This window comes from Hydra vulgaris, chromosome 07 (genome assembly GCF_038396675.1).
Source record: "Hydra vulgaris chromosome 07, alternate assembly HydraT2T_AEP".
Classification (NCBI taxonomy): domain Eukaryota; kingdom Metazoa; phylum Cnidaria; class Hydrozoa; order Anthoathecata; family Hydridae; genus Hydra; species Hydra vulgaris.
Genome location: NC_088926.1, coordinates 34,697,501 through 34,725,000, shown reverse-complemented (window position 1 = coordinate 34,725,000; position 27,500 = coordinate 34,697,501). Strand labels below are relative to the sequence as shown.

Sequence of the window (27,500 nt, the reverse complement as noted above, 5' to 3'; positions counted from 1 at the left end):
TTCCCCCATTGCACAGTGCAAGATGAAACTCTTGAGCATCTATGTTCTTATTGCTTATTTTCTTATAACAAAATGGAGGTTTGAACTTAAAAGTGCAGCAACCTTTATTGCAAAATTAATTTATAAAACGGCAGATCATCAGCTAAAGAGAGTAATACAAGATCTTGGACTTTCTCATCTGATTACAAACTTTCAACAGGAAAATATGACTATTGATCTGATTTTTAAGTTATCTTTGAGAGACTTTGAAGTATTAGGTGTTTCAAACAAACAAAAAGTAATGGAATTAAAAGTTAATTGTTCAATCTATGTTACAAAAATACTTAATAAGTATCCAAGTGAATGTGGAAGACCTTCAAAGCTTAAAATACCTTGTCATATGTTAGAGAATCTCTTAGAAGAAGATTTAACAATTAAAGACATTTCTAGGCTTCTAGATGTTGCTGAGAGAACTATTTACCGTCAAATAAACGATTACAATCTCAAAAAATATAATTTTTCTAATAATGCAAATGATGATCTTGATTTGCAAGTAACTTTATTAACAAACGAGTTTCCAAAATGTGGAGAAAGAAACAAACCAATTATAAGGTCAAGGTATAAGTGTTCGAAAATTGGTATTGCGAAAATTAATATTAAGAGTAGACAATTTAGGAAACCAAGAGCAAAAGAAAAACAGTCTTTATCACAGAATCTACAATGTAAAAGGGTCAAATCATCAATGGCACGTTGTTACAAATCATAAGTTAGTAATGTTATCACATTGTATAATGCAATGAGCGCATTTATAATGTAGTCATCACATTATATAATGCAATAAGCAAAGTAAATAATGTAGTGAGCACACCACATAATGAACTGAATGCACTTAAGGCAGGTTTGGCATTCCATATACAGCTGCTTTAAAGTGCTTTATGAAACATTGGAGCAAAGTAGATAGTGCACTTTTTATTCCAAGGACAAACATCATTGCTGAACATGATGTTAAATTGATGGAAGATCTCCTTCAAAATTCAAAAAAATGGGAATATGCAAATGTGAAATTTATTGAAAAGAGTCGCCTGTGAAGCATTTAACAAACTTGCAGAAAATAATTAGTTTTATTGATCCACTTAGTTGACATGTAGTTTTTAAATACTAAATATAATTTACAATTTGTTTTATTTATTTTTGTGGCTGTTTATAAATGTGTGGGAAATAAGCTTTACATGTCCTCATGTAATATATAAAAAAGTCATATTTTATTAACTAGGGAGGTGGGAGGGGGGATGTTTTTGCAACTAGACAATCAATAAACCAGTTTTTTTTATCAATTACTCAACATTTCTCAGGTTATAAAGGTATGGCCACAACAGATTCAAAAAATGTCATACTTAAATGTTAAACTTTTAGCTATTTTGTATTAAAGCTGTTAGTCTAAAGAATAAAAATAAACTAAAACAGGGTTGCCACCAAATTAGGGAAATCAGGGAATTCAGGGAAAGTCAGTGAAATTTAGATATGATCATGGAAAATCAGGGAAAAAAGTTTGATTTAGTTAAAAGTCAGGGAAAATCAGTTGTTTAATTTTGTACTTTTTTATTTTAATGTTTTAAATATTTTATAGTAAATAATATTCATTTTTAGTTAACTAATTAAATAATTATACAGCTCAAAAGATTGTTCAAATATATTATATTTGATCATTATAAAAAAAATTAACTTTTATTCTGATCATTTATTTACATTATAAACAAAATAAAAAATTTATGCAAAACATTTTATGTAGGTTTGAGTAGAACCATTATTAATAATTTAGATGAATTTATTAGGTACTTTTTTGTGTAGAAATAGCTTCAACATTTGAAGACTTTCCGAGTTTTTTTGTGTAGAAATAGCTGAAACATGTAGAGTTTTTTTAAACAATATTGTATTTTCATTCTCTTTTTTTAGAATGAATAAAAGTTTCAAATTTTTAAATAGCAGTTTATTTCAATGGTAAATGTTTGACCGGTCTATTGTTCAATAAATGGCTTGTAAATGGCACAGATAAAAAGTCAAAACATACCAATTTTAATTCAACTTATCAAATATAGATCAGAGGGCTGTGACAAGTCACATGGAGGGTAAAAACATGATCAGAAAGTCAAAACCAGTATGCTGCTACTTCAAACCTGCACAGTCTACTTATAAAAACCAAGGAGTTCTTATAGTAGATTAATCTGATAAAACTTAAGCAGAAATCTTTTTTGCATAGAGTACAAAACAATTTCTCATCAAACTTGTGTTATGAGAATGGTTGACTGTATCAAAAAATGTTTCCCAATAACACAACTGTGAAATCTTATGAGATGGGTAGAATAACTTATTTATTAATTTTGGTCTTAGGCATTGTTTAAACATACTTTTAAAAGAAATATCTAAAAATCTCCTTTTTTTTTTGCCTTTTCTTTTGATAAAAGCCTGAATGTTTCTTTTCAAAATTGTCAAATAGATCTGAATAGATTTCATTTTTGGAACAATGATCTAAATCATGTTGAGTACAAATACTTTGACTCGTTATTTTTTGGCTACCCTCCTGCAAATAAATTACTTAAGAGTATGACCACATCTTTGGCAATAATTAATTGCATAAATCTGACAAAACTGTGTACAGATGGCCCAAAATAAACTGGTTACTTCTTGATCTTATTGAAACATAGCCTGTGCAACTTAAGCTACCTAAACTTCTTAAAATTAAGAGTTGCAACCTCCACATAATTCATAGTGCTTTTAAAACTGGTTTTCAAACAAGGAAGTTAATGAAAGCTTCATGCAACCTTTTCCATGGTTCTCCTACCAGAAGAGCTGATTATGTAACTGTCACTGAACTAAAGATAAATTAACTTTTACTAAATTGATTTTTTTTTGTTACATAGTTGCTGCTAGTTTGTTGCAGAAAATCTTAGTGAGATCAGACAGACACCCCAATAGTTCCATCTTTTTAAAGATTTGTTTTCAATTGATTAAAGCTTAATAAATTTAATAATCAAACAAGATGTTTTATGCAGCATCATAAATGGGAGGCAACTTCTGAAATTTTATTTCACTAGAAAGCAGAAGTTTCTGCTGTTGATATCAATGGCAATTGGTTTTGCTGCAGAACGTAACGTTATGGAATTAAAGTAGAAAAGGTGTGATCTCAAGATGTGACAATATATTTATGAAAGATTGTTGACTTATAGTTATTTAAATTCTTGAAAAAGTTTAAATTGATCTTCTATTCTTGAAGCAACTAGTTACATCAGTTCAGAGTAAATCCCATCAAAAAAAAGAGCTGGTTTTCTTAAACAGATGAAATCTGTAGGTGATCAGCCTTACTTCATCTAATTCTTTTCTGCTTGCATATCTCTTCAAATGAATGTTATCTTGCTTCCACATAATTCTTGAAGATGTTAGAAAAAAGTTCACAAGTTAGAAGTTGTTTAACAAAATTTGAAACCATCAAAGTTAATATAAAATACAAGGTTATGTCTAAAGACTTGACAGTCGTTTTTCTATTAGGTCATGGTCAAGCATCAGTTGAGAGGGTCTTTAGTATAAATAGTGAAAAATGTCCCTAGTGAAAAAATAAATAAAACATGAATAAAACATAGTGAAAACATAAAAGAAAAGGCACTTATCTTTTGTGAAAAAAGACAAGTGATTATCGAAGATCTCATGATATCTTGAATCGAAGGTTCAACAAGTAAAAATCAACAATAAATGACTGTTTGTAACGCCTCGTTGAAATATTAATAATATCTAGAGGAAAATAAAAAGTTGCAAGCTAAAGGAATTCAATGTAATGTGATAATGTTGTTGAATCAAGTAGTATTAGGACTTAAGGAGTAGGAAAAAGTTTTAAGTGAAGTACAAAGTATGAAATGCAAATTATTATTGCCTTTCTAGTTATTTAAAATATTTTTTGGCTCTTCTTTTGAGCTTTTTAATATTTTGACATTCTTTATGTTTACTATTAGTTTTTATATTTGTTTCAAAGACCAATTTGCTTATTTCAACTGTTTTTTAAAAGGGTACAAAGTTTTCAATCTTTTTTTTTTCATCAAACAAGTTATTGATTTTCCATTCAAAATAGAAATATAAAAATTTCTTATATATAGAAAGTGGGCTATCTGTTTTCTTTGAGGGGTAAAATTAGTGTGTCTGGGGGTTAATGTCAAAGTTTTGATGCTAAGTTGTTGAATAAAAATTTTTAAAAATGTCAGGTGAATATAAGTAAAATTTCATTGAAAAAATCAGGAAAAATCAGGGAATTTTATTCCAGAATTATAAAGGCAACCCTGTAAAAGGTTTTGAGTCTGGTCAAAAGAGGGCGAACTTATTACTGAAAATGCCACTTAACTTACGTAACACAAAAAGCAAGGTAAAAAAATTGCTTTAACTTTTAGGTCAGATTTCTGCGAATCAGTATAGTGGTTTGTATTAGAAACTTTCACAAGATGTTAAGAATTCTATGCCAATTCCAAAATATATAATATCTTTATTAGAGGTGACCAGGTGAAACTTGTCAACGAAATAATAATTACTTAATGACGTAATTCATTTTGTTAACAAAAAAGCGCCAAAACTTAAGTAAATGTTTGTAGTTTTAACTTGTTTGTTAATCTGCCAATGACATAAAAGAACTAGGTAGAGAATATATTACAAGCATTCATATTTATATTGGCATTGGTGTTTATTTTTAGACAATTTATTTTTAAAAATTGTTTTAGCACTTTTTTCTGCTGAGAGGTGTTTTTGTAATTGTATTTAATTCTAACATTTCAAAATTAATAAGCTTGTGATTAAAAATTCTTTAAACTGTCATCCAACTTGACGATGGTTTAAAACTCAATACCAGGCTGTTGCAGAACTTTATTTACAGTACAAATTTAAAATAAAAATGTGCTCTAACTAAGCATCATTATTCAAAACTTTATATGCGAAAACGTAAATTTAATATTCTTTCCCATTTATTATTAAAAAGCTTAAGTTTTTTAACTAAGTTTTATAAAAAACAAAACTTTATCATGTTTTTGTTAACTTACATTACATGAAAATTGCAAAAGTTCATTTGTTATTTTTTTTAAATATATATATTTTATAAAGTATAAAATCTGACCAACAACAATTTGAACATGTTAGCTCCATTTTCACGCTAATTTAATTCCGATTATGCAAATAAATTCCTGGTTAGAATAACATTTTATAATCATACCTTTTTTATCATGCAACAATGAGAAAAACTTTTGGAGCCATAAAAATGGCTTAATTAGTTTTAGTATCAAAGATATATTTTAAATAAACTTTCATGTGTCTTCATCAATATTGATTTGCTATAAAATGATGAAAAAAGGAATAAAATTTGACTAACTTTTCATTTTCCGCTATGGAATTGCCCGTATATATATTACCCTTTTGTTTCAAATAAGCAAATTTTACTTTTTTACTAGCGTTATTCTTTGTTTAAACCTATAAGACTTCTATTCCATCTTTTTATTTTATTTTGCTAGAAATGAAATTCCTTGTAAATATTAAAAATATGTACAAACCTAAGATTTAAGTTGTTTAAATAACAAACATATATTATTGTTTTTTTTTCCTCACTTTTAATTTAATATAAAATTGCTTTTAAAAAAATCAACTACTGCTCCGGTTTTTTTCTTCCAATATATAAAGTTTTTAGTTTACTCCCTGACTTTTTAAAAATTAAAAGTAGTTGCTGTTTGCAAAACTGTTAATATGTGTTAAGAAATAAAATAAAAACTTTTATTCATATAGTTATAGACAAAACATGGTTGTCTCAAATGTCGAGAAAATAAATATTTTGATATTTTAAAAACAGGAATATAAGTAAACATTCAATAACATTATTAAATGATAACATTTCTATATTGTTTTGAGTTAATTATTTAATTAAACTAGTTTTGCGGTAGTTTAGTAAATTACAGTAGTTCAAAAAAGTGTTGGTAAATATGAAAAGCAAATAAAAAGAATTTTTAGACTTGAATCCTGCAAAATAATGTCAAACTCCAAAAATATTATGGTACTGAATAGTATATACAAATCAAAGTGTTAGTTAGTATTATAAGCATTTATTAGTATTGCAATCTATTTTACAGAGTACATGATGCCAATATTACAAGAATAACATTAGTTACTTTTGTAGGCTGATTTCTGATATGTTTTTTTGCTCAAAGGTTTTATTTTTTTGATGCAGGTCCATTCAAATCAATTAAAAAGTTGTGAAAGGGTAGCTTATCTGCATGGAGTTAGCATATAAAACTGTGTAAAGTCTTTCTTTTTATAATTTATTTAGTTTATTTAATGTCTATAAATTATTTAAAGCATATGCCTTTGCAATAATAGGAACATTTTATTTATTAACTCACGAAAGCTGTATAGACTCCTTCCTGTTTTTTAAGTAATTCAACAAGTTGTTTGTGATATTCTTTGCCAACCTTTAATTTGTTGTCACATGCCCAATATATTTTGAAAAATAAAATAAAAAAGTGTTCTTTCTGTTCTTTATTTACTTCCTTTGAGTACATTTGTAAGCATTTGAACTTTTCTTTTCCAACAAATTATATCCTTTTTAAAATTTTTTTTATATCAATCACTTAAAGATTTTTAATCTTCCCTTAAGAAGATAAAGAGCCTTGCTCTTTTAATTTTGTTTTTGTTGAAAACTTTTTACAACCAGCAATATCAAAAAGATGGTTCCCTCCTCTTTAAGAAGGGGGCCTATACCTTTTTGTAATTTTCTTGCTGCTGACGTATCTTTTTGTAATATTCTTGCTACTTAAATGGCTTGAGAAGCCTTAAGAATATATTATAATACCCTCAAAACAAATAGAAAATATGTTCATTCAATTCAATGGGTATTGATGCTTTAATTGAATTGATGTTTTAGAAAATATTTTAAACCCAAAAATTGTATTGAATAACGTTAGCATGTCACCAAAACCTTTTCAGAATGTTCCTTTGGAAACTAAAAACTTGATTCTTTTCTAGTTTTCACTTAACGAACCATTGGATTTTTCTGAAAAATAGATATAACATATAATCATATAAATACTATAATGGGCACTGCTTTAAAGAGCTAGCGTCTCTTGTGCCATCTACTAAAATTTATTCTTGTGTTACTCGTCATTCAATTAAGTTTCATCCTTTTTCTGTGACTGTTCCTAAGTGCTCAAAAAACGCTTATTCGTCTAGTTTTTTTCCTCAAACATCAGGTCTTTGGAATTCGCTTCCTTCATCTTGTTTTCCTGGTTCATATAATTTGCAATCCTTTAAGTCGTCCGTCAATCGTTATCTTGCTCTACAATCTTCATCTTTTCTCTTTCAGTAACTTCCAACTTTAATTAGTGGCTGTTTGCAGCCTTGTTGGAAGCGAAGATGTTTTAAAAAAATAGAAATATAAAAAAATCATAAACTGCTGATAACCAAAAGTTTATTTATTAAAAGTTTTTTTTTTTTCATATTTTAAATAAATTGATTGGATTGATTCAGTTTTTGTTTCATATTTTAATTGAATGAATGGTTTGTTTTAGTTAACTGTATGACCTTACTTATGATTTTAGAAACACCATAAATTATTGTTGTGTTTGTTATTAACTAGAAACTAGCAATTTGGAGATATTATCATACGTTACAATGCAGTTATTCTGCTGCGAAAAGCCAAAACACAGTAACTAGAAAAATTGTTTGAGTGTTTTTTTTTAATGTAGTATTTACAGTAAATCTACATGGTTTCATGTAATCTAGGGCATAATTTTTTTACTTTTTTTTATATATTGCTGACCCAAAAGACAGAATTCTTGCATTAAACTATGTTTATAAACTTACAAGCAATAAAAGTTTTTTCAAGTTACTGTGTTTTGACTTAGCACTGCAGTATTGTAATAATACAGTACAGTAATGTAAAGTACAGTAATATAAACTGTTCTGAGCCTATAATTAACATGACTTTTAGTTCTATGGACTAAAACCTAACCATCTATCTGGAGATACCATCATGTTGTCACCTTTGAGAATCGCAAGATAAAGCAATTTTATCATAGTTTAATGTATTTAATAAATTTAAGAAATATTTTGTTTACTTTTTTAATTAAGCAAAAAAATTTAATCTAATTTACACCATTTTCCAATTATTTTTCAAAAATTTGGCAAACATTTTCTAATGATTTAGTAATAGTTATTTAATTATTTTATAAGTAATAAATCGTATTTTACTAATTATTTTGTAAGTATATATATATATATATATATATATATATATATATATATATATATATATATATATATATATATATATATATATATATATATATAAATTATAATATAATATTGATATATAATATAATATATAATATAATTATATAATATTATTATAATATAATATTATAATTTAATTATATAAATTATAATATAAATATAAATTATATAAATTATATAAAAATATATAAATATATATATATATATATATATATAAATATATAAATTTCATAATATAAAGTAAATTTTCATAATATTACAAATACACTTGCTTAATTAACAGTTATGCATGCATATTTAATTGTATTAAATATGCTAGCATAATTGTGTTAATCTATTAGTTTTTAAAAAAAAAAAAAGTTAATAAACAAATTGTCTGTGATACATTGAAATTTTATGCACTTTAGATCCCAGAAAATTCATCTGATGAATTTGTCAGTCTTTTGCCGACTAAAGAAAAGTTGTTAAAACGTTCAGTTCATACAATAATAATAGACTGTTCACAGATTTCATATATTGATAGTATGGGCCTTAATATTTTATTAACTGTAAGTTTATTTTTATTTTTTTATTTTATGAGTTTTATTCTTATAAGTTTTTTGAATTTATTTTGCTGTGTCTTTAGATATCACGTGAATTCAAAAAGGTTGGAGTTGATTTCTCTATATGTAATTGTCAAGGTAATTACATAAATCAAATATTATTCACAAAAGAGTTTTATTGAGGTTAGGTTTAATGAATTCATTAAATAGCAAAAAATATATAATTTACATTTTTTCGAAAATCGAAGCAAAAATATTTAAACATTTTATTTATTTATAAAAATCTAAATATTTCATTTATTTATAAAACATTTTTTCATAATATATAATATCACTTAAGTCTTATTAATTGCAAAGAGGAATTTTAAAAAATAAAACAAATGAATTTAAAACAGAAAAGTACAAAAAAAAAATTTTATTTTTTTATTCTGATTCACTCACAATAGGCTGCAGCAACCATTATTAAATTGGGAGTTACTAGAAAAAAAAGAAGAATAGAGTTATAGAACAAGGAAACAGTTGACAGAAGACTTAAAAATTTTTAGGTTGTATGAGTCAGGAAAACATGAAAATGAGACAGAGTTCCAAAGGGTTGAAGTGCGGGTAAAAAAACTAGGCAAATAAAAGTTTTTAGGGCATGCAGGGACAGATACAGTAAACAAATGAGACTTTGCTGAATGTTTAGTCAAGCGAGAATAACTTTTATTTGATGGAACTAGAGATAATAGCTTTGAGCAGTGACCATGTATTTGTAGTATTTATAGAAACATAGATTCAAATTTAATAAAATAATTTTCAAAAATTTCTGAATGTTTTTTGCTATTTGTGATAATTTTATGAAACATTTTCATGTTTTCCTGACTCATACAACCTAAAAATTTTTATGTCTTTTGTCAACCGCTTCCTTGCTCTATAACACTATTTTTATTTTTTTTTCTAATAACTCCCAACTTAATAGTGGTTGTTTCAGCCTTAATGTGAGCAAATCAGAATTTTAAAAAGAAAATTTTTTTTTTTGTTTTAAATTTATTTGTTTTATTTGATAATTTAAAAAAAAAATTAACAATTTTTTCTCAAATCAGTAGCAAAAAGCACTCATTCCCAAAAATTCCCAAAAAAAAATCATCTATGTAAAAAAAAAAAAGAGATGCAACTTTACAACAATGTAGAAGAGGCTCAAGCTTAGCAGATTAGTCTGCCATAAGGAGAAAGAGCATTGTTAGAAGAATTAGCCCAAATACAATTATACAGGGGGAACCAACCTTATACAGGGGAGAAAAGAAAATTTGCCGAGGTAGAGAATGGAATCAAGAGTAAGAATATGGTTAGCACAATAAAGAGAAGAAGCCTTAGCCAATGCTAATTTAGCAATCGATTGTATATATAATATCCATGAAAGTTAAAGAAGTGGGCTCAGTGTAAGGGTTACCATTCATTAATATAGGAATATCGACAGTATTCCAATAGTTGTTTGCAGTAAATAATGGAGTTTTGTTTCACTTAAAATTTACAAGCCACTGGGAGCCCCAAACTGTAACAGAAGTGAGATCAGATTCGAGAATAACTACCTATTCTTAGCAATCAAAAAGTGAAGACTTTTTGTCAGGACAGGAGTATAAAGTTGAATCATCAGCAAAAAGAACCACTTTAGATGTAAGGTTTTCAGGAAGATCATTAATATAGATAAGAAACAAAACAGGACCAAGAATAGAACTTTGAAGTACTCCAGGCGTTACTAAATGAAGATGAATGTTGGCCTTCGATAATAACTTTAATAAAGCAGTTAGAAAAAAATGATTTTATAATCTTAAAAACTTTCCCAGATACACCATATGAAGCAAGCTTAAAGAGAAAACCAGTATGCCAAACTTTGTCAAAAGCTTTAGATATGTCAAGAGTAATAGCCCTAATCTCTCCGCCTTCAAATTCCAAACTCAAAGGCATTGCTAATAACAAAAAGAAGACTGAACAGATGATAGTTAGAGGGGTCAGAATATTCCCAGGAGTTTTTGAAAATCGGAAAAACAGATGTCATTTTCCAGCAGGTAGGAAAACAAGACTCAGTCAAATGCTTATTAAATAGTTCTCTAAATCTATCATTCACTAATATTCGTGGTCTTCGAAAAAACTTTTTCTTCTGTTGAGTCTTGTTTCTTGCAAAGTTCACCAGACCTACTTGCTCTTTGTAAGACTAGCTTGAGCTCAGCTGTCTCATCTTGTGATCATAGTGTTAATGGTTATCTTTCTTTAGTTCTTAAAGACTCCAATAGTCACATGCTTTGCCTGGGCATTTACATTTGTAAAAATTCTCCCATTTGTCGGGAAACTAGTTTTGAATCCACAGACTATTCTTTTATGTGGTTTCATTTAGCACCACTTCGCTCTATTCTCTTTCTCTTTGTTCTATATCGCTCTACTTCATCTCAAGACTGCACTCTTTTTGATGTTATTTTCGATCATATTGACCAACCCCTTTCTCATTATCTTTCAGCCAATATCGTTATTGTTGGTGACTTTAATGCTCATCACACTGAATTGCTTGGCTCTTGTGTCAGGGACTCTGCAGGCATTAAGGCCCACAACTTTTGCCTTTCTCAATCTTGAACTCAGTCAATTTTCCAACTCACTTTCTAGGCAATCCAAATCATTTACTTTCTCTACTTGACTTATGTCTTGTTTCTGATCCTATTCAGTGCTCAGTTTCTCCACATTCACCCTTAGGTGCTTCTGATCACGGTTTGATCTCTCTAAAACTATTATCTCATTCTTCTTTATCATCAGAATCTCCTTATCATCATACCTCTTTCAACTACCTTATGCTAACTGGAACTCTTTCAGTGATTTTGTTTGTAACTTCTTGGATTCAGGCTGGCATGGAATCTTTTATTCCCTCTTGATAATTCCAAGTCAAGCCTCACTCTTCTCCGTGATTTTCCTCGCATTGTGCTGCTGCAATTTTTAATCATAACCATTACTTTCATATCTATCAGCAAAACGATTCTCTAAAAACAGATGTCTGTTTACTATTGCTAGAAACCATTGTAAAAAGGTTTTGTCTAATATCAAAGCCCGCTATTCTCAGGTCACGAAATCTCGTATTTCATGTCAAAAATAAGGTTCTCATGACTTCTGAAGAATCTTTAACAATATCTATAGTAAAGGCAAATCTGTTATTCAACACCTCTTTTATAGTTCTGATTTGTCACCTCACCTAAAGATAAAGCTAAATTGTTTGCTAAGAAGTTTTCATCAATATCTTCTCTTGATTCCACTAGTTGCATTCTACCTAATATAGCTGACTAACAGGTTGATCCATTGCTTGACATTCATATCACTCCAGCTTCTGTATCTAAAGTGATTTTCTGCTTAGACTCTTCTACAGTATGTGGTCCAGACAACTTACCTCTTATAGTTTTGCAGAAGTGTTCTCCGGAGCTGTTGTGGAAAGCAATCTGACTTGCCTAACTACCATCCTATTAGTCTTCTTCCTATCATAAGTAAGGTTTTTGAATTTTTAATTAACAAAGACTCTCAGCTTGAATCCAATAACTTACTTTCTGATCATTAATATGGATTTAGATCTTCTCGTTCTTCAGCTGATTTGCTAACAGTAATAACCAATAGGTTTTACTGTGCATAAGATAGATGTAGAGAGGTTAAGGCTGCACTTGACATTTCTAAAGCTTTTGATAAAGTTTGGCATGCTGGTCTTCTCCATTAGCTTTTTTCTTACAGTGTATCATGTAACATCTGGAAGATTATTGAATCCTTCTTTTCCAAATGTAGTATTAAAATTGTCCTCGATGGACAGCACTCTTCTTCAAATCCTGTCACTTCAGGGATTACTCAAGGTTCTATCCATGGCCCTATACTCTTTTTAATTTACATTAATGATCTTCCAGATATTCTCATATCTAACGTAGCATTGTTCTGATGATCCTACCATTTATTCTTGACTTGATAAAAAGCCAACACTCTCTGATTGCTTGGAGAGTGCATTTGAGCTTGAAAAAGATCTTATTTCTGCAACAGCATGGGGCTCACAGTGGCTGGTGAACTTTATCTCAAAGGAAACTCTTTTTTTTCAGTATCTTCCATTGGTGCCCTTTCTCTCTTAGACAAAGTGCAAAAATGCTTTGTAAACATAGTTGGACCTACTCTTGCAGATAACCTCTAACTATTGTCACATTGTTGTAATGTTGCTTCTCTTTTCTAAAAATACTATAATGAGCACTGCCCTAAAGAGCTGGTGTCTCTTGTGCCATCTACTAAAATTCATTCCTGTGTTGCTCGTCATTTTATTAAGTTTCATTACTTTACTGAGACTGTTCCTAAGTGCTCATAAAAAGTGTCAAGTTTTTTCCCTCAATCATCAGTTCTTTGGAATTAGCCTCCTTCATCTTGTGTTCATATAATTTGCAATATTTTATGTTGTCTTTCAATTGTTATCTTGCTCTATAAACTTCATCTTTTCTCTTCTAGTAGCTTCCAACTCTAATAGTGGTTGTGTGCAGCCTTGTTGGAAGTGAAGATGTTGAAAAAAAAAAGTTAATAGAGATTAAATAGAGTTAAGGAGAACAATTCTGTAAGACTATGACAGAAATGTTGTCTGGGCAACAAGTCGTAGAAGACTTTAATCAAGATATGACTTTAGCAATGGAAACTGGAGTGATTTGAATGTCTAACTATGTGTTAAATTGTTTAATTGGAATGGAAGGAAGAGAATGGCCATAAGGTTCAAGATTTGAATTAGAAGAAAAGTCCTTGGGACAGGTGATAAGATCATTTCCATTCATGAGAGACGCAATGTTAGACCTACCCTTGTTAATGATGCTGTTGAAGATTTTCAAACAGTCTCTAGAGCCTAGCTTTTGAGATAAGATATGAGATTTAGTGAACTGAGAATAATGGAGTGTAGCATCAAACAGCTCCTTTTTACATCGATTTCTTGCAAAATTAAATAGCTGTTTGTTCTAGAGTTGTTCTTTTGAAAAAGATGAAAAAAATGATTTCAATTAGATATAACAGCTGCACAAGAAGGTGAAAACCATAAAGTAGAATGAGGCTTGACTTAGAACTAACGAGAAGTAATTAAAGCTTCCATTCCTGCCTGAATCTAGGAGGTTACTTAGGAGGTACATTTATCAGCTGAGATAGAAAAGATATCAGCCCAGGTACCGTAACTGAGAAAATCAGGGGAAAAATCTCAGTCAGCTTTAGGGTTGTAGTAAGTAGTGCAATGATAGGGTGAGTCCAAAGAAGGAGTACAAGATAAAAGATTTTTAGAAATCATTGCATGGTCAAATCAACCTAAATGAGAAAGAGGAGAAATTGAACACAAGCTAGGGTCAGAGAGAAGACATAAATCAAGGAGTGAAGGTAAATGATTAGGGTTGTCAGAGAAACAAGTCACTATCTGAGTTAATTATCTGAATACGAGATTGAGAAATGTAGAAGTTATGGGATTTAGTGCCAGCAGGGTCAACGGCGTTAGAGCCAAACCATTAAACAATAATATTGGCAGAGGGGTAAAGAGAAAGGGCATAGTCAATTTGATCAGAAATTACAAAAAAAAAATGCAGTCTTGGGAAGAAGGAGAATGATAAAGAACAAGTAGAAAGGTGATAGAGTGAAGAGGTGCTAAGCGAAAGCACATAAAAGAATGGTCAAAGGATTTAAACCTGATTTCATAACAAATAGGTAAATTGATGCATATGTATACCCCCTAGCCAAGTATGTGACTGTTGGAATCTTTGCAAATCAAAGTATAGTACCCATCAACACTGTGATCTTAAGAAGGAATTGCAGAATTTAAATTAGTCTCACTAAGAGCAAGCAAGTCTGGTGAAATTTTAAAGAGGTAAAAGTCAACTGATGGAAGGTTGCTTCGCAGACCACAAATGTTTGTAAAAGATATACTGAAACAGTTAGGTGGTGGGGATGGTGTTTTATGTGTAATACTTTTGATTACTTTTGGCATGATTTAAGTTTAAAGAGGGCTTGACTCAATTTATAGATAGAGCATGGCATTCCAAGCAATCAGCTACACAGTTGTCTCAGTCCGGTTAATTAACCCAAAGTTGTAACATAGGGCTTCTTATGTGACCTTGACGATGCGCACCAAAAGCATTAACAGGGCCACCATCCATGCGCAATATGGCACTGTTAATTCTCTCATATTTTGCAGCTGTTGATGGAATCAGCCTCTCTGAAATCTACCACAGAGTTCGGGAAACCTTACCACCAGCTGGCCTCAAAACCATTAAACTGAGTTTTAAAGCTGTACCCTCATTAGGAGATAACAGTAAGAGTTGCATAGCCACTATCAAGGAGGCATAAACAAAAATCTATGAGTAGAGTCAGGAAGATCCATTCATCATCCTAGGTTCAAAACAATGTAACACAGGTTTACATCTACGCCAGCCTAAAAGATCAAGGAGAGGTTTGAGGAGGCCTTCTGCAAGACAGTAGCTGGATTCAGTTAACATCTGCCTAAGATGAGTATTTTTATCGAGACACCATCTCTAGCCTTTACTCAACCAAGAGCCATAAGGCAGGGGAGTTTTGACTGGATTTAGTTACCATCTGCACAAGATGAGTTAGTTTATCAAGACACCATCTCTAGTCTTTACTCAACCAAGAGCCCCATGGCAGTGAATTTTTAAGTTGAAGTTTGTTTTTCCCAGCCTCTGTCTAAATAAGAACACCCTACAGGCAACAGGGCATGGATCAGATAGTACTGGGTAACATGATACCAGTAGGCGGGTGATTGTGATGATCCTGAACCTGACCTGACCTTGAGTAGTAAAATGGAGTTTTTTCTTGTAAACAGCACTTTAAAACATTAGGTATGATAATTTGGGAAGGCATTAGTAAAAACCATTACATTTAACTAAATACTAGAGGTTAAGGTGAGCATAGGTTTTATAGTTTGAGTCACTAGTTAGTTATTGAGCTCACACTGTATTAGAGATTTAAACAGAGCACAAACGTACATAAAGAAACTTACTTGTGAGTAAACACCGCACCAGAAATTTAGACAGAACGCAAACAACTTAGGGTGAGTGAACACTGAGCCAGTGGTTCAGACAGAACACAAACATACAGATAGCAACTTACGGGTGAGTCAACACTGCGCCAGAGGTTTAGATGGAACATAGACATACATATAAGGTAAATTACAGCTAACACAGTAACTAAGGCACCTTCAACTATATAAAAGCCACACACAAAACTAATTAAAAAAAACATTACTACAGGCATTACTAATACTGCAATAAAAAGGCATGACTGATACTAAATAGTACTAATGACAGAAAGCACACTACTTCCAGCCTTTGCTTAGAAAAGCGATTCTCACAAAGTAGCAGAACATAGAACATGTTGCACTAGGTTACATGTTACCTGTAACAGGGTGATCATGAAGATCAAACACCTGACCTGACATAAGTTAGATAGGATGTCTTTACTTAAATTTATTTTATTTACTCAAAATTTTAAGCTTATTTAAAAAAAAGGTTTTTTAATTTTTGAGTAGTGTTTTAAACATTTTTAAGATATTTACAATTTTTCATGTAAATTTTTAAGATATTTACAATTTTTCATGTAAAAAAAACTTTATGACACTGGATTTCAGTTTTTGTAGTACCCTGTTGGGAAGAAATTAACTTTAAAGTACACTTTAAACTAACACCTAATAAAAAGATTGTCTACTAAGTTTTATTTCATGGAGAGATTTTGGTCTTTCCATGGTCATAATAATCTAACTCTAAAAGACTATTCAATTAATGTGAAAACTGCCAATGAAGATAAATTTAGTATAAAATAGTAAAAAAAAAAAAACTCATTGTCCTCACCTTTGGGGTTAAGGGCTACTTTATTAGGGCATTTATTTTTAAACCATAATCACAGTTATTTTTTTTGCAAAACGATATTGTTTGACGTGAACACAATAAATATTAGATCATTTAAAAGTTTTTTTGTCCTAAAAATAGACAAAATAGAAATAGAAAATAGAAAAAATTTCTGTTAATGCGCAACTAAAAGTAGTTCAGTTTTTCGTCGTTTTTATTAAAATCAATTTACTCGGACTTAGATCTAACAAAATTTATCTGGTTAGTTAGTCAGTCTGTTGCCTTCTAAAAAAAAGTTGTTAAAACGTTCAGTTTATACAATGATAATAGACTGTTCACAGATATATATTATTAGTATGGGCCTTAATATTTTATTAGCTGTAAGTTTTTTGTTTTGTATTTTAATTTATGCGCGTTTTTCAAATGAGCTTCTATTATATGATTGCAAATAAACCATATTTGAAAAATAAATATGGTTTTTTTTGTGTGTGAATTAACTTGTGTGTATAAATTTATAATAAGTCTTATTTTAAATTTATATTAAAGAACATTTTGTGAAAATATTTCTTACTTAAAGGTAATGTGCTTGAAACGCTAGAAAATGGCGGCTATATAAATGAAAACGGATTAGCAAGTATTTTTGTTACTGTCCATGATGCCGTACAAAATGCTATTGCTAAAGAACATGTAAGTTTTTTTATTTTTGTTTTACTTATAATTTTTAAATACAGCTTGAAGGATGTATATATAATATAAATAGAGAGCATTGGTGTGTTGGAATACTTTTAAGAGGTGAGAACTTATATAGAGGGAAATCTTTAATATCGAGGTACATTTAAATCACTTAGTGTTGTAATAATGTTGTGTTAATCCTAAAACACAATAGCTAAAATATTAAAATACGTTACTAAAACGCAATAGTGACCTGAAATTGTCTTTGTTTCTAAATAAATAATTGGAAAATCTAAATTCACTTCTTTATTAAAATTTAAAAATATAATTACAAGATTCGCTTACTAAAATTTTCTTCTATGAATTTATTCAGGTTAATCTCGCTTGTAAACCAACTGATATTTTACTTGTGGAGGAACCCAGAGTTTAATATCACTTGTAAACCAACTGATATTCTGCTTATGGAAGAAGCCAGAGTTGACTTTTTGGTGATAATAGTTTCGCATCTAGATTTTTACTAGATTATAAAGTTGTAACATAAAAAGTTTATTTTTTCAAATTTTTTATATATGTCTTTGATTATTATATTATATATGTCTTTCATTTATTTATGCATTTCTTTTATGTGTTTTACCTTTATAATAACAAGTTTTTTATAAGTTTTCAGATCTTTATCTATTTTCAATTCTAGTTAAAGTTGAGTTTTTTTATATAAGACTCATCGTTATCTATTACGGTTAACTGTGCCAGTGGTCATTAACCTTTTAAACTTAATTTTATTAAATTATAAAGTTTAATTTAATTTAAGTAATATAAAGTTTTAAATTATTCTGTATTTATTTTGTAAGAATTTGCAAAAATAAAGTCACATTGAGTCAAATGCTTTATCAGTTAATACTTAGGAGCGGAGTTAAATTTTTTGGTGTCAAGTTTCATTTTCTTTATGTTTGTCACAGTGATTATAACAAAAACCCACGATTTTTGATGTTCTAAAGTAACTTCTTGACATGTTAGTTTTTGGGTTCATACTGGTCTAAGTTTTATACTCCTAGACAAAATATAAAGGTCTCAAAAGACAAAGTTATAAAAATATGATCATAACTAATAATTGAGAGTTCATAAAATTCTCATTGAGGGTTTGATATAATTAAAATAATCATTGGTATAAGGTGGTTTCTATAAAAAAAATCCAAATTATTAAACCTAATAAATTATATTTTTTTGCCTGATGTATTAATACCATAAAACTAAATCTTTAATCAAAAAAAACCAAGTCCTTTTTTATAACAATACTTACTTAAGTTTAATGGAATTTTGGTATACCTTCTAAACCCAGTAACTTAAAAACAACCTAAAAATAATCTTTTAAATTTGGCCCAAATACTCCTTGTTGATAGATTAAAAACGTACTAAAATCCTTTAAATATTTTTTACCTATATCTAATAAACAACGTTTTGTGTAGTAAAAATAGTTTTTAGGTTATTAAAGAGTTGCTTTGAGTTTCTGGGTTCTCAACTCAGAAACTCAAAGAAACTCTTTAAGTTCTCAAAAAATATTTATTCAACCTTGATTTTGGTAAATGACAAATATATATTTTAAATAAGCATGCAGTGAAAATTCAAAGCCAATGAATAATTATTTTTTTAAATATATAGTTTGAAGTTAGAGCACATTTGAGAAAAACGCAAAACAAAAAAGGTATACTTTTTAGCTTCTGAGTAATTTACAGAAATGTTAAAAGCAGATGCGATAATATACGGAAAAGCTGTATCATGTTAGGATTTAAATCTTGAAAAATTTTGAATCTTTCAAGTTGTTTTGAAAAAGGTTCAAAACAACTAAAAAAAAAATTTTTTTTGCACTTTTTTTAATCATTATCACGGGAAAAAAAAGTCAGACAAAATATCGTCTATGCTTCAATAAGATCTACACCTTTTCAAGATGTAATTGAGAGCATGAAAGTTGTAATTAAGAAACGTAAGATGTGAGTGAAAAGATGAAAGACGTAATTGAGAAACGTGAAATGTAATTTAGAACATGGACGATGTAATTTAGAAGATGAAAGTTGTAATTAAGAAAAGTAAGATATAATTGAGAAATACAACATGTAATTTAGAAATCGCAATATTTAATAAAGAAACACAACATGTAATTAGGAAATTTTAAAATGAAATTGAGAAACCCAACATGTAAATAAGAAATCGCAATATGTAATTAGAAAAACAAAAGTTGTAATTAAGAAATCGTAATATGTAAATGAGAATACATTATTTGTAATTGCGAATTCGCAACATGAGCTTAAAAGTCATTATAAAAGATCTTCTTGGACATGCATTTTAATAAGTTAATAATATCAAATTTAGCATTTGTATGCACCAGCAATACAGTAATGAAATTGAAAGATCGTTGCGTTATTTATCAATACACTATGAACAGAAAGTCTGTTATTAAATTGAATCCGTGCAAGCACTTATTTCACCAAATTTGTTTACATCCACTTCTGAAACAACCAGAACCAACTTGTCCAATTTGTAGACAAGAAATACATACAACTGAACAAGTTGAAAGAAAACATTACATTTAAAAATGTGATTCGCATTCTACCAGTATTCGGTGCTGGGATTATGGAACAACGAATGCAGTATTTAGAAAGAATCGTTACTGCGGCAAAAAAAAACAATAATGGGAGGTGATTGTGCACGCGCTGTACAACATACGACCTTGCATTACGCAACGATTTTAATATGGAAGACATCCAAGTTGGTGCTTACCTGAATATTGCAATGATTTTTAATGACGTTGTTTAAGTTCTATTTAATTTTCATATTTATATGTAAATAAATTATTTGTGTTTTATTTATTATTCATCTGAAATCTCTTATAAATTTTTCACAAACAATAGGGTTTTTCCAGTTACCACCTAAACCTCAAATGCCTTTTTCATGACTTTTTATAATTTATTAATATTTTATTATTATTTGCAGCTTTAAATTACAAAGTATGTTAGGATTACAAAATTCAAAATACAAATAACTCTGTATTCTTTATACTTTCCTTAATTACAACTTTCATGTTCTCAATTACATCTTGAAAAGGTGTAGTAGATCTTGTTAATCAATCTGCCTTTCATATCAAAAATACAAAACAATCTCGATGTATTTGGTGAATCGTTTCGTCTTAGTGTCTTGTTTTAACTTTTAGTTTTTTTGGTTACGTAAGTGCTCCAAGAAGTCCTAACGATCTATTCACAGAGCACCGCAAAATAGCATTTAACCAGGACGTTCGCGCCTCCTTTCTTACCAATAATGTGTAAATGCCCAGAGCTGGACCTGGAGTTTAAGCCAAAACTCTAACCACTACACCACTGCTTCTCATTTTATCTCAATGACAGTAGTTCTAGAAATAACTCCATATTGACAGAACTAATCTTACAAGTTCGCTGTATTAAACAAAAACACTAAATCAAAACATGAGTAGTTGTAGGGCCAAATTTTTTTCTTCCTTTAAGAAAATTGTTAGTTGTTGAAAAATACTTTTTGTAGCAAAAAGAAATTTTTATTCTGCTCCTTACTAAGTTTAAGGGAAGGCATTAGAATTTATGATTCATCTATGCCAAAGATACCTATTGTTTCTATATGGTTTGCAAAAAGTACTACGCCAGTAAAAGCCATGCTATTTTTTATATCTGTGTTGCCTTACTATTTATCATATTAATTCATTATAGTAGGTACCCCAATAAATGTTTAAAAGTAAGCTCTGGGCACTTACTACTAATAAAGTTGTTTATATTATCCTCTGATTTTTCATCTTACCACCCAGTTCTGTAAAATATTATCTTTGTTTTGAAACACACTTGAGCTTTTTTTTACTTTAGAATTAGCATATTAATGATTGAGAAAATATAAATATGTATCCACTTTTCTTGAAATATTTTTCTTTCACACATTTGTAACATTTCCATGCTTTTTTACTCACACTTTTGAACTCTTGTGAATTAAATGATCCAAAAGTTTTTTAAAGTCTTTCTAATAGCTTAATCCACTTTATCAAGTTGTGAAAAAAAAAATAACTTTAGTGATATATTTTACATATTTATTTTCCTTCATTAAATTAACTTTTTCAGTTTATTTTTTTACAAACTAAAATCAGTAGTAGTAGTAGTAGTAGAAGTAGTAGTAGTAGTAGTAGTAGTAGTAGTAGTAGTAGTAGTAGTAGTAGTAGTAGTAGTAGTAGTAGTAGTAGTAGTAGTAGTAGTAGTAGTAGTAGTAGTAGTAGTAGTAGTAGTAGTAGTAGTAGTAGTAGTAGTAGTAGTAGTAGTAGTTTCATTTATTTCGCCGTTAAGAATATATACAACCTACAAATATAACAAAAGGAAATGGCTGGAGCAAGAAGAAGGCATCAATTAGCCTTATCACCGAGCCCCATTACAATTGTATTTTTAAGTCCGTAAAATATTAAAAAATCTTGACAAAACGTCAACAACACGTCAACACTTTATTGTTTCTTAGTTTTTTATACAAAGTATAAAAAGTTAAGTTTAATAGTTGATCTTCTTATTATTTTATACTAAGTATAAAAAGTTAAGTTTAATAGTTGATCTTCTTATTATTTTATACAAAGTATAAAAAGTTAAGAAACAAAAAAGTGCTAAAAAATTAAAAGTAAATCTAATTAAGAAAGATATGAAATCTATAAATATATATGTGTATATACATACACACATGACACATACACACATACATATATATGCATGTTGCCTCGTATTGTCGTTTTTATAATAAAATTAATAAAATTCCATCCACAACAACATAAAATGTATAAAAGTGTCAAAAGTAAAATAAACATAACTTATAAAAAGATACTGCATGTTTAGATTAAATATAAGATAATTTACAACTACATGCATGTTTATACTGCATGTTTAGATTAAATGAAACAAAACAAAACTTTTTAAACTTTAAGACTAAATATTCAAAAGTAAACATTTTTAAAGAAGTGTGATAAAGACATCGATATTCTTAATAATAATAGTTGATCTTCTTATTATTTTTAGTTTTTTGGTAGTTAACATGTTAAAGTTGTTTAAGTTAATGTATCATTATAAATTTATTTTGATAACTTCTAAAAAAGACTGGCAATATTTAGAATATTAAAATCCATATTTACTAAATGATATTTTAAATTAGCTTTGAATTGCGGAAGTGTTTATCTTTTATTAAGAACAATCTGTTTAAAACTTTTCCATTAAAAAGATCCCCGATACTGAATAGAATAAGAACATAACTTTAGATTAAATTTTGGAGTTACAAAATTGTTTCCGGTGTCTGGTGGGGTTATTTATGGCTTATTTTACTAAAATATTGGTTAAATATTGTTGGAGATAGTTCGTGTTTTATTTTATACATGAATTGTAAGACTAAATATATATTAATTTTGTACACGTTTAATGATCCAAGCTTACTTAGAAATGGCTCGCAAAGGCACATTTCTTGTTGCTCCATATACAATTCGGCAAGCATGTTTTTGTTTTGAATAAATTTTTTTTCAACTTTGTGTAATTTGTGCTTGCTCATACAATATTTCCGTAAATTAAATAACTATGTATAAAAGAAAAATATAAATTTTCTAAAGACCTAATGTTTAAGAATGGTTTTGCTTTATACATTATTGCAATATTTCTTGAAAGTTTTCTATCCAGAGAGCTTATATGAGTCTTCCAAGATAAATTTTCATCTGAAATAACACCTAAGAAATTTACAAATGTTTGTCTAGTAATATTTATTTTATTTATTTTCAGATCAGGTAATTTTAGGGGAAGATTATCCGTTTTATGAAATAGTATATACTTAGTTTTTGTTACGTTAAGCGATAGTTTATTATATGTAAACCATTCGTTTACTTTGTTTAACTCTTCATTAACCACTGTAAAAAGCGTTTTAAAATCCTTATGTGAATAAAACAGGTTGGAGTCATCCGAGAATAAAATAAAATTTAATAAGTTTGATGTAAAAGATAAACCATTTATATTAAGTGAAAATAATAGCGGTCCTAAAATCGTGCCTTGAGGAACTTCCCATGTCAATATATTTTTGGACGTTTTACCTGTTTCATATTGTATAAACTGTTTTCTGCTTGATAGATATTCTTTGAACCAAAGTAAGTTATTGTTTTTTATTCCATAATGTTCAAGTTTTTTACGAAGAATGACATCATTGACGGTGTCAAAAGCTTAAGACAGATCAATAAAAACTCCTAATGTCAAACAATCGTCATTGAAGGCTTTTGTTACATGGGTTACTAGCTCGGTCAAAGCGTGATCGGTTGAGTGATTTTTTTAAAAACCAAATTGCTTGTTGAACATGTTGTTTATCGTTAAGTAGATGTTAAGCCTATTATACATTATGAGTTCGAGTAACTTAGAAAAGCATGGCAGAACCGATATTGGTCTATAATTTGAAGTACTTGTGTCATCACCAGATTTAAAAATAGGTGAGACTCGTGCAATTTTTAGTTTTTCTGAAACAGTACCTGATTTAATAGAAAGATCAAAAATCTGATATAGAGAGGATTCTATAATATTAAAAACTGATTTTACAACATGCATGCTAATTTGATCAAAACCTGCACTAGTGTTGTTTTTAAGACTATCTAGAGCAGATCGCAACTCATAAATATCTAGTTTAGATTCATTCATTACTTTATCATAGGTTTTTAAATATAAATCATATGAAGAAGAACTTGACGGAATTTTTTCAGCTAAGTTAGGCCCAATATTAGGAAAGTAGCAGTTCAAATTTTCAGCAATTATTGCTTTATCGTATATAAATTTACTATCTACTAAAATTTTTTTGGCAGATTATTTTTTTCATAATTTTTTGAATTGCCAATAATTTCTTTAATTACCTTCCACATCTTTTTATCGTTTCCGTTAGTTTTTTCTAACAACTTTGAGTATTAAAGTTTTTTTTAGTTTTTTCAAATATATTTTTATAATGTTTATAGTTTGTTTCATTTTTATATGTTTTATTGTTTAAGAATTTTTCATACAACTTTTTTTTTTCTTAGGGGATTTTAGTAGGCCCTTAGGCATCCAAGGACATAGGAGCGACTTGGTATTTATAACAATTTTTTTCTCAGGAAACGCATTTTCATACTTATTACAAAAATGATGAAGAAATAGTTCGTAGGCATTGTTTGCCTCACTTGATTTCAGTATAAGGTCCCAATCAATTTTATATTTTAAAAGGTCTTGGAATTGTTGTAAGGAGTTTTCATTAATCTGCCTCTTGTATATATAATAGTATATTTAATAGTTTTTGAAGGCTTATTGTTAATTGTGATATTTTTAGTAATTAGAAAAGTAGCAAAATGATCTGATAAGTCTGTCTTAATTATACCAGTATAAATAGGGTTTTTATAAAAATTGTTGGTGATTATATTGTCTAGTAGTGTAGAAGAGTTTTTAGTTATTCTGGTTGGCTTATTTATCGTTGGAACAACATTATGTTGAAGAAGAGTATCTATAAAATATTTCTCAGCATGTCTCATCAAGTCCAAATTGATGTCTCCACTATGTATACATGGTTTCGTTCTTTATTGACTTTAGTTAAAAATGTATTTAAAAGAGTTTTAAACACTCTTAAATTGCCAGCTGGTTTCCTATAAGTAGTATTAATTATAATATTTTTTGCGGTTTTATTAACCATTTCAATGCATAATGACTCACAATCTGTTTCCTCAACGCATAGGTCATAACGTGGAACAAAGTTAATTGAATTGCGAACAAAAATACTTACGCCTCCGTTACAATATTTTTTCCGCGGTTGATGAATTGACGAGTAATTAATTAATTCAAAATGTGAATTTTGTTCATCGTATTTGCACCACGTTTTTGTTATGCAAATAATGCTAAACTTGTGTTTTATTTCATCCAAGAAAAGTTTTAAGTTTCCAAAATTTTTATTTAGACTTCTGATGTTAATGTTTAATATTGAAAATGCTTCTTTATTTTTTTTTTAATTATTGTGCAGATTCCCAAACCGTGTAGTAGGGGAAAGGTGCCTATGATGGCATAGCTCCTATGATGACCGTTCATATTTCCATAAAATTGGTTTTGGTGGAAAAGTGATAAGACCTACATGACTATACTGACTTTACATTAGTTTTAGTGAAAATACGTCTCTTGGGCAAAAATATTGTTTTTATAATCAACAAAAATCGATTTTGGGATGTGCTGTTGTAGTTGTATTCCCTTCATATATTTAAGATTGTGATTTTATTATTAACTGTGCAGAAAGAGAATTTTCATGCATTTTATTTCCAAGTTTTGTGCATTTAGTGGAATACTTACTTTAATTTTATCTTTTAATAATTTCTAGCTTTTCTGAGGGAAGATTCTAAGGTTAAATGAAATCATCAAGTTAGCCTTAATCCTAACCAGGCCCATCCTTTCCTATGTCATCCTAGGAGCAGTGGTTGCCTATGATGGCATACTTTTGCTTTTTTTTAAAATAGGAATAACTTATAAAAAAAAAAAAACTAATGAAAACTCTGAGAGTTGATACTGTTCTGCATGTAACAAGGAATGTATCCAAAAACTTTTATTATTGATCTTCAGCATACTGAACAATGAAGCTTCAAAGTTAAGTCATCATAGGCGCCTTTCCCCTATTTACTTTCAAGACTAAATTTGTCGAAACAATTTGTATCAGTATCATTATCACTAAGGTTATCAAAAGAAAATTTAAATTCATGGCGTTCCTCCATTTAAGATATATATAAAGATAAATTATTAATACGAAAAAATTAAAAAAAAAAAAAATTACTTTTTTAGCCTTCAGATTAAACTCTTTTACTATTAGCTTGTCGTACTCTATTACGGCATATTTTCTAGCATTACGCGAAATCTTTTTTTTTCCTCTTAATTCACGTCTTATTTTGCTTGTTTCGTATGAAAAATCTTCATTGATAAAATGCCTGTTCCTTTAAGCATCTTTGCGTGTTTCAAAATGTTCTCTTTCTCTTTATAATTCAGCAATTTAACTATGATAGTTCTTGGTTTATCCTTTACATTCTCTGTAATATACATCTCTCTGTGATAGTACGTCTTTCGATACGGTGCGCTCTTTCAATAACTATGTTACTTATTTTTAACTGTTCGTTTAAAATACGTTGGATTTTTTTTCCAGCTTGTTCCCATGTTTCTTTTTCATTTTCTTGTACACCGTCTATTCTAATATTGTTTCGTCTATTTCTATCTTCTAACTTTCTCATACTTTCTTTTAGTCCATCGCTTAATTTATTTGCTTCGTTCTGCATCGATTTTAAATGTCTGGTTTAAAACTGTTGAAATTTCTGTATTTATTAACTTTTTAAGTTCCTTTTCAAGATTTATAACTTTTTCATTAATTAAAGTATCTTGTCTAAACTCGATACTTTTTTCTAAATCTTTAACGTGTTGCTGTATTTCTTGTTGCTTTTTTTCGACAAACGAAATACGGTTTATTATATTTTCAATTAAAAGTAAAATCTTGTCCATTTTGTCACTTTGAAATGCTGCATTTCCTGAAATTATTTTTATGAGCAAACTTTCTTGCGATTTTCAATTTCTTTTTAGGTTGCCATTTGTGAAAATATTTTTTTAAATAAAAATATTCAATGCTTTTTCTTTCAAAAACTTAAAAATACTCCATTTTTTTCTTTTAATTCTAACGCTGCAAAAACACGTCTGTTCATGAAGAAAGCACCAAATAAATAAAAAATTTAATTTCTTTCTTTTTATTAACTAAAAATAAAATATTTCAAATAACCAACTTTTTTAAGTTGTGTAAAATAAAAGAAGTGCTAACTTGCCTCAGTTTTTATGAAAATAATAAAAGAGGAAATATGTTACTGCATTTGAAATAGAGCTGCAAGGACCGCTACCCAATTTTTTAAACCAATCTCCAGCCACTTGCGATAAGAGTTGAGTTTATTACTTATGAAATAGTAGAAAACAGATTGCTGAAACTTGATCCTTCAAAAGTAACAGGTCCTGATGAAATCCATCCTAGAGTCTTGAAAAATTGCGCAGAAGCTTTTTCTATCCCTTTAACCATGTTATTTAAGTCTTCTATTTTAACATCTTTTGTTTTAGATCAAGTGAGAGAAGCA

The 27,500-nt window shown here is 28.9% G+C and overlaps 2 protein-coding genes across 3 annotated transcripts in view; one reads left to right on the top strand and one right to left on the bottom strand.

Annotated features, from left to right (window-relative positions):
* The window catches only part of LOC101240514 (prestin), a 74,242-nt gene extending 56,015 nt beyond the window's left edge, over positions 1-18,227 (top strand). For both annotated transcript variants that reach the window (XM_065801707.1, XM_065801708.1), the window contains exons 15-18: positions 8,688-8,828; positions 8,906-8,960; positions 17,253-17,362; positions 17,721-18,227. In XM_065801707.1, the coding sequence (XP_065657779.1) occupies positions 8,688-8,828; positions 8,906-8,960; positions 17,253-17,362; positions 17,721-17,777 (363 nt within the window). In that variant the 3' untranslated portion in view covers positions 17,778-18,227. The remainder of the gene's footprint in view (positions 1-8,687; positions 8,829-8,905; positions 8,961-17,252; positions 17,363-17,720) is intronic.
* A 5,455-nt stretch (positions 18,228-23,682) lies between these two features.
* Positions 23,683-26,621, bottom strand: LOC136082714 (uncharacterized). The gene is made up of 2 exons (XM_065802133.1): positions 26,519-26,621; positions 23,683-24,185 (listed from the first exon to the last, which is right to left on the bottom strand). Exons 1-2 carry the CDS (start codon positions 26,619-26,621, stop codon positions 23,683-23,685), a joined length of 606 nt encoding a protein of 201 aa, XP_065658205.1.
* Positions 26,622-27,500: the final 879 nt, after the last annotated feature.

Excerpts from the sequence above, each read along its gene's own strand:
- LOC136082714 (XM_065802133.1), bottom strand. The coding sequence starts at position 26,621 with ATGAGAAAGTTAGAAGATAGAAATAGACGAAACAATATTAGAATAGAC. Across the intron at positions 24,186-26,518 it reads AGCTGGAAAAAAAATCCAAC|TAGATAGTAAATTTATATAC; the intron begins GTATTTTAAACG and ends AAAAAATTTTAG.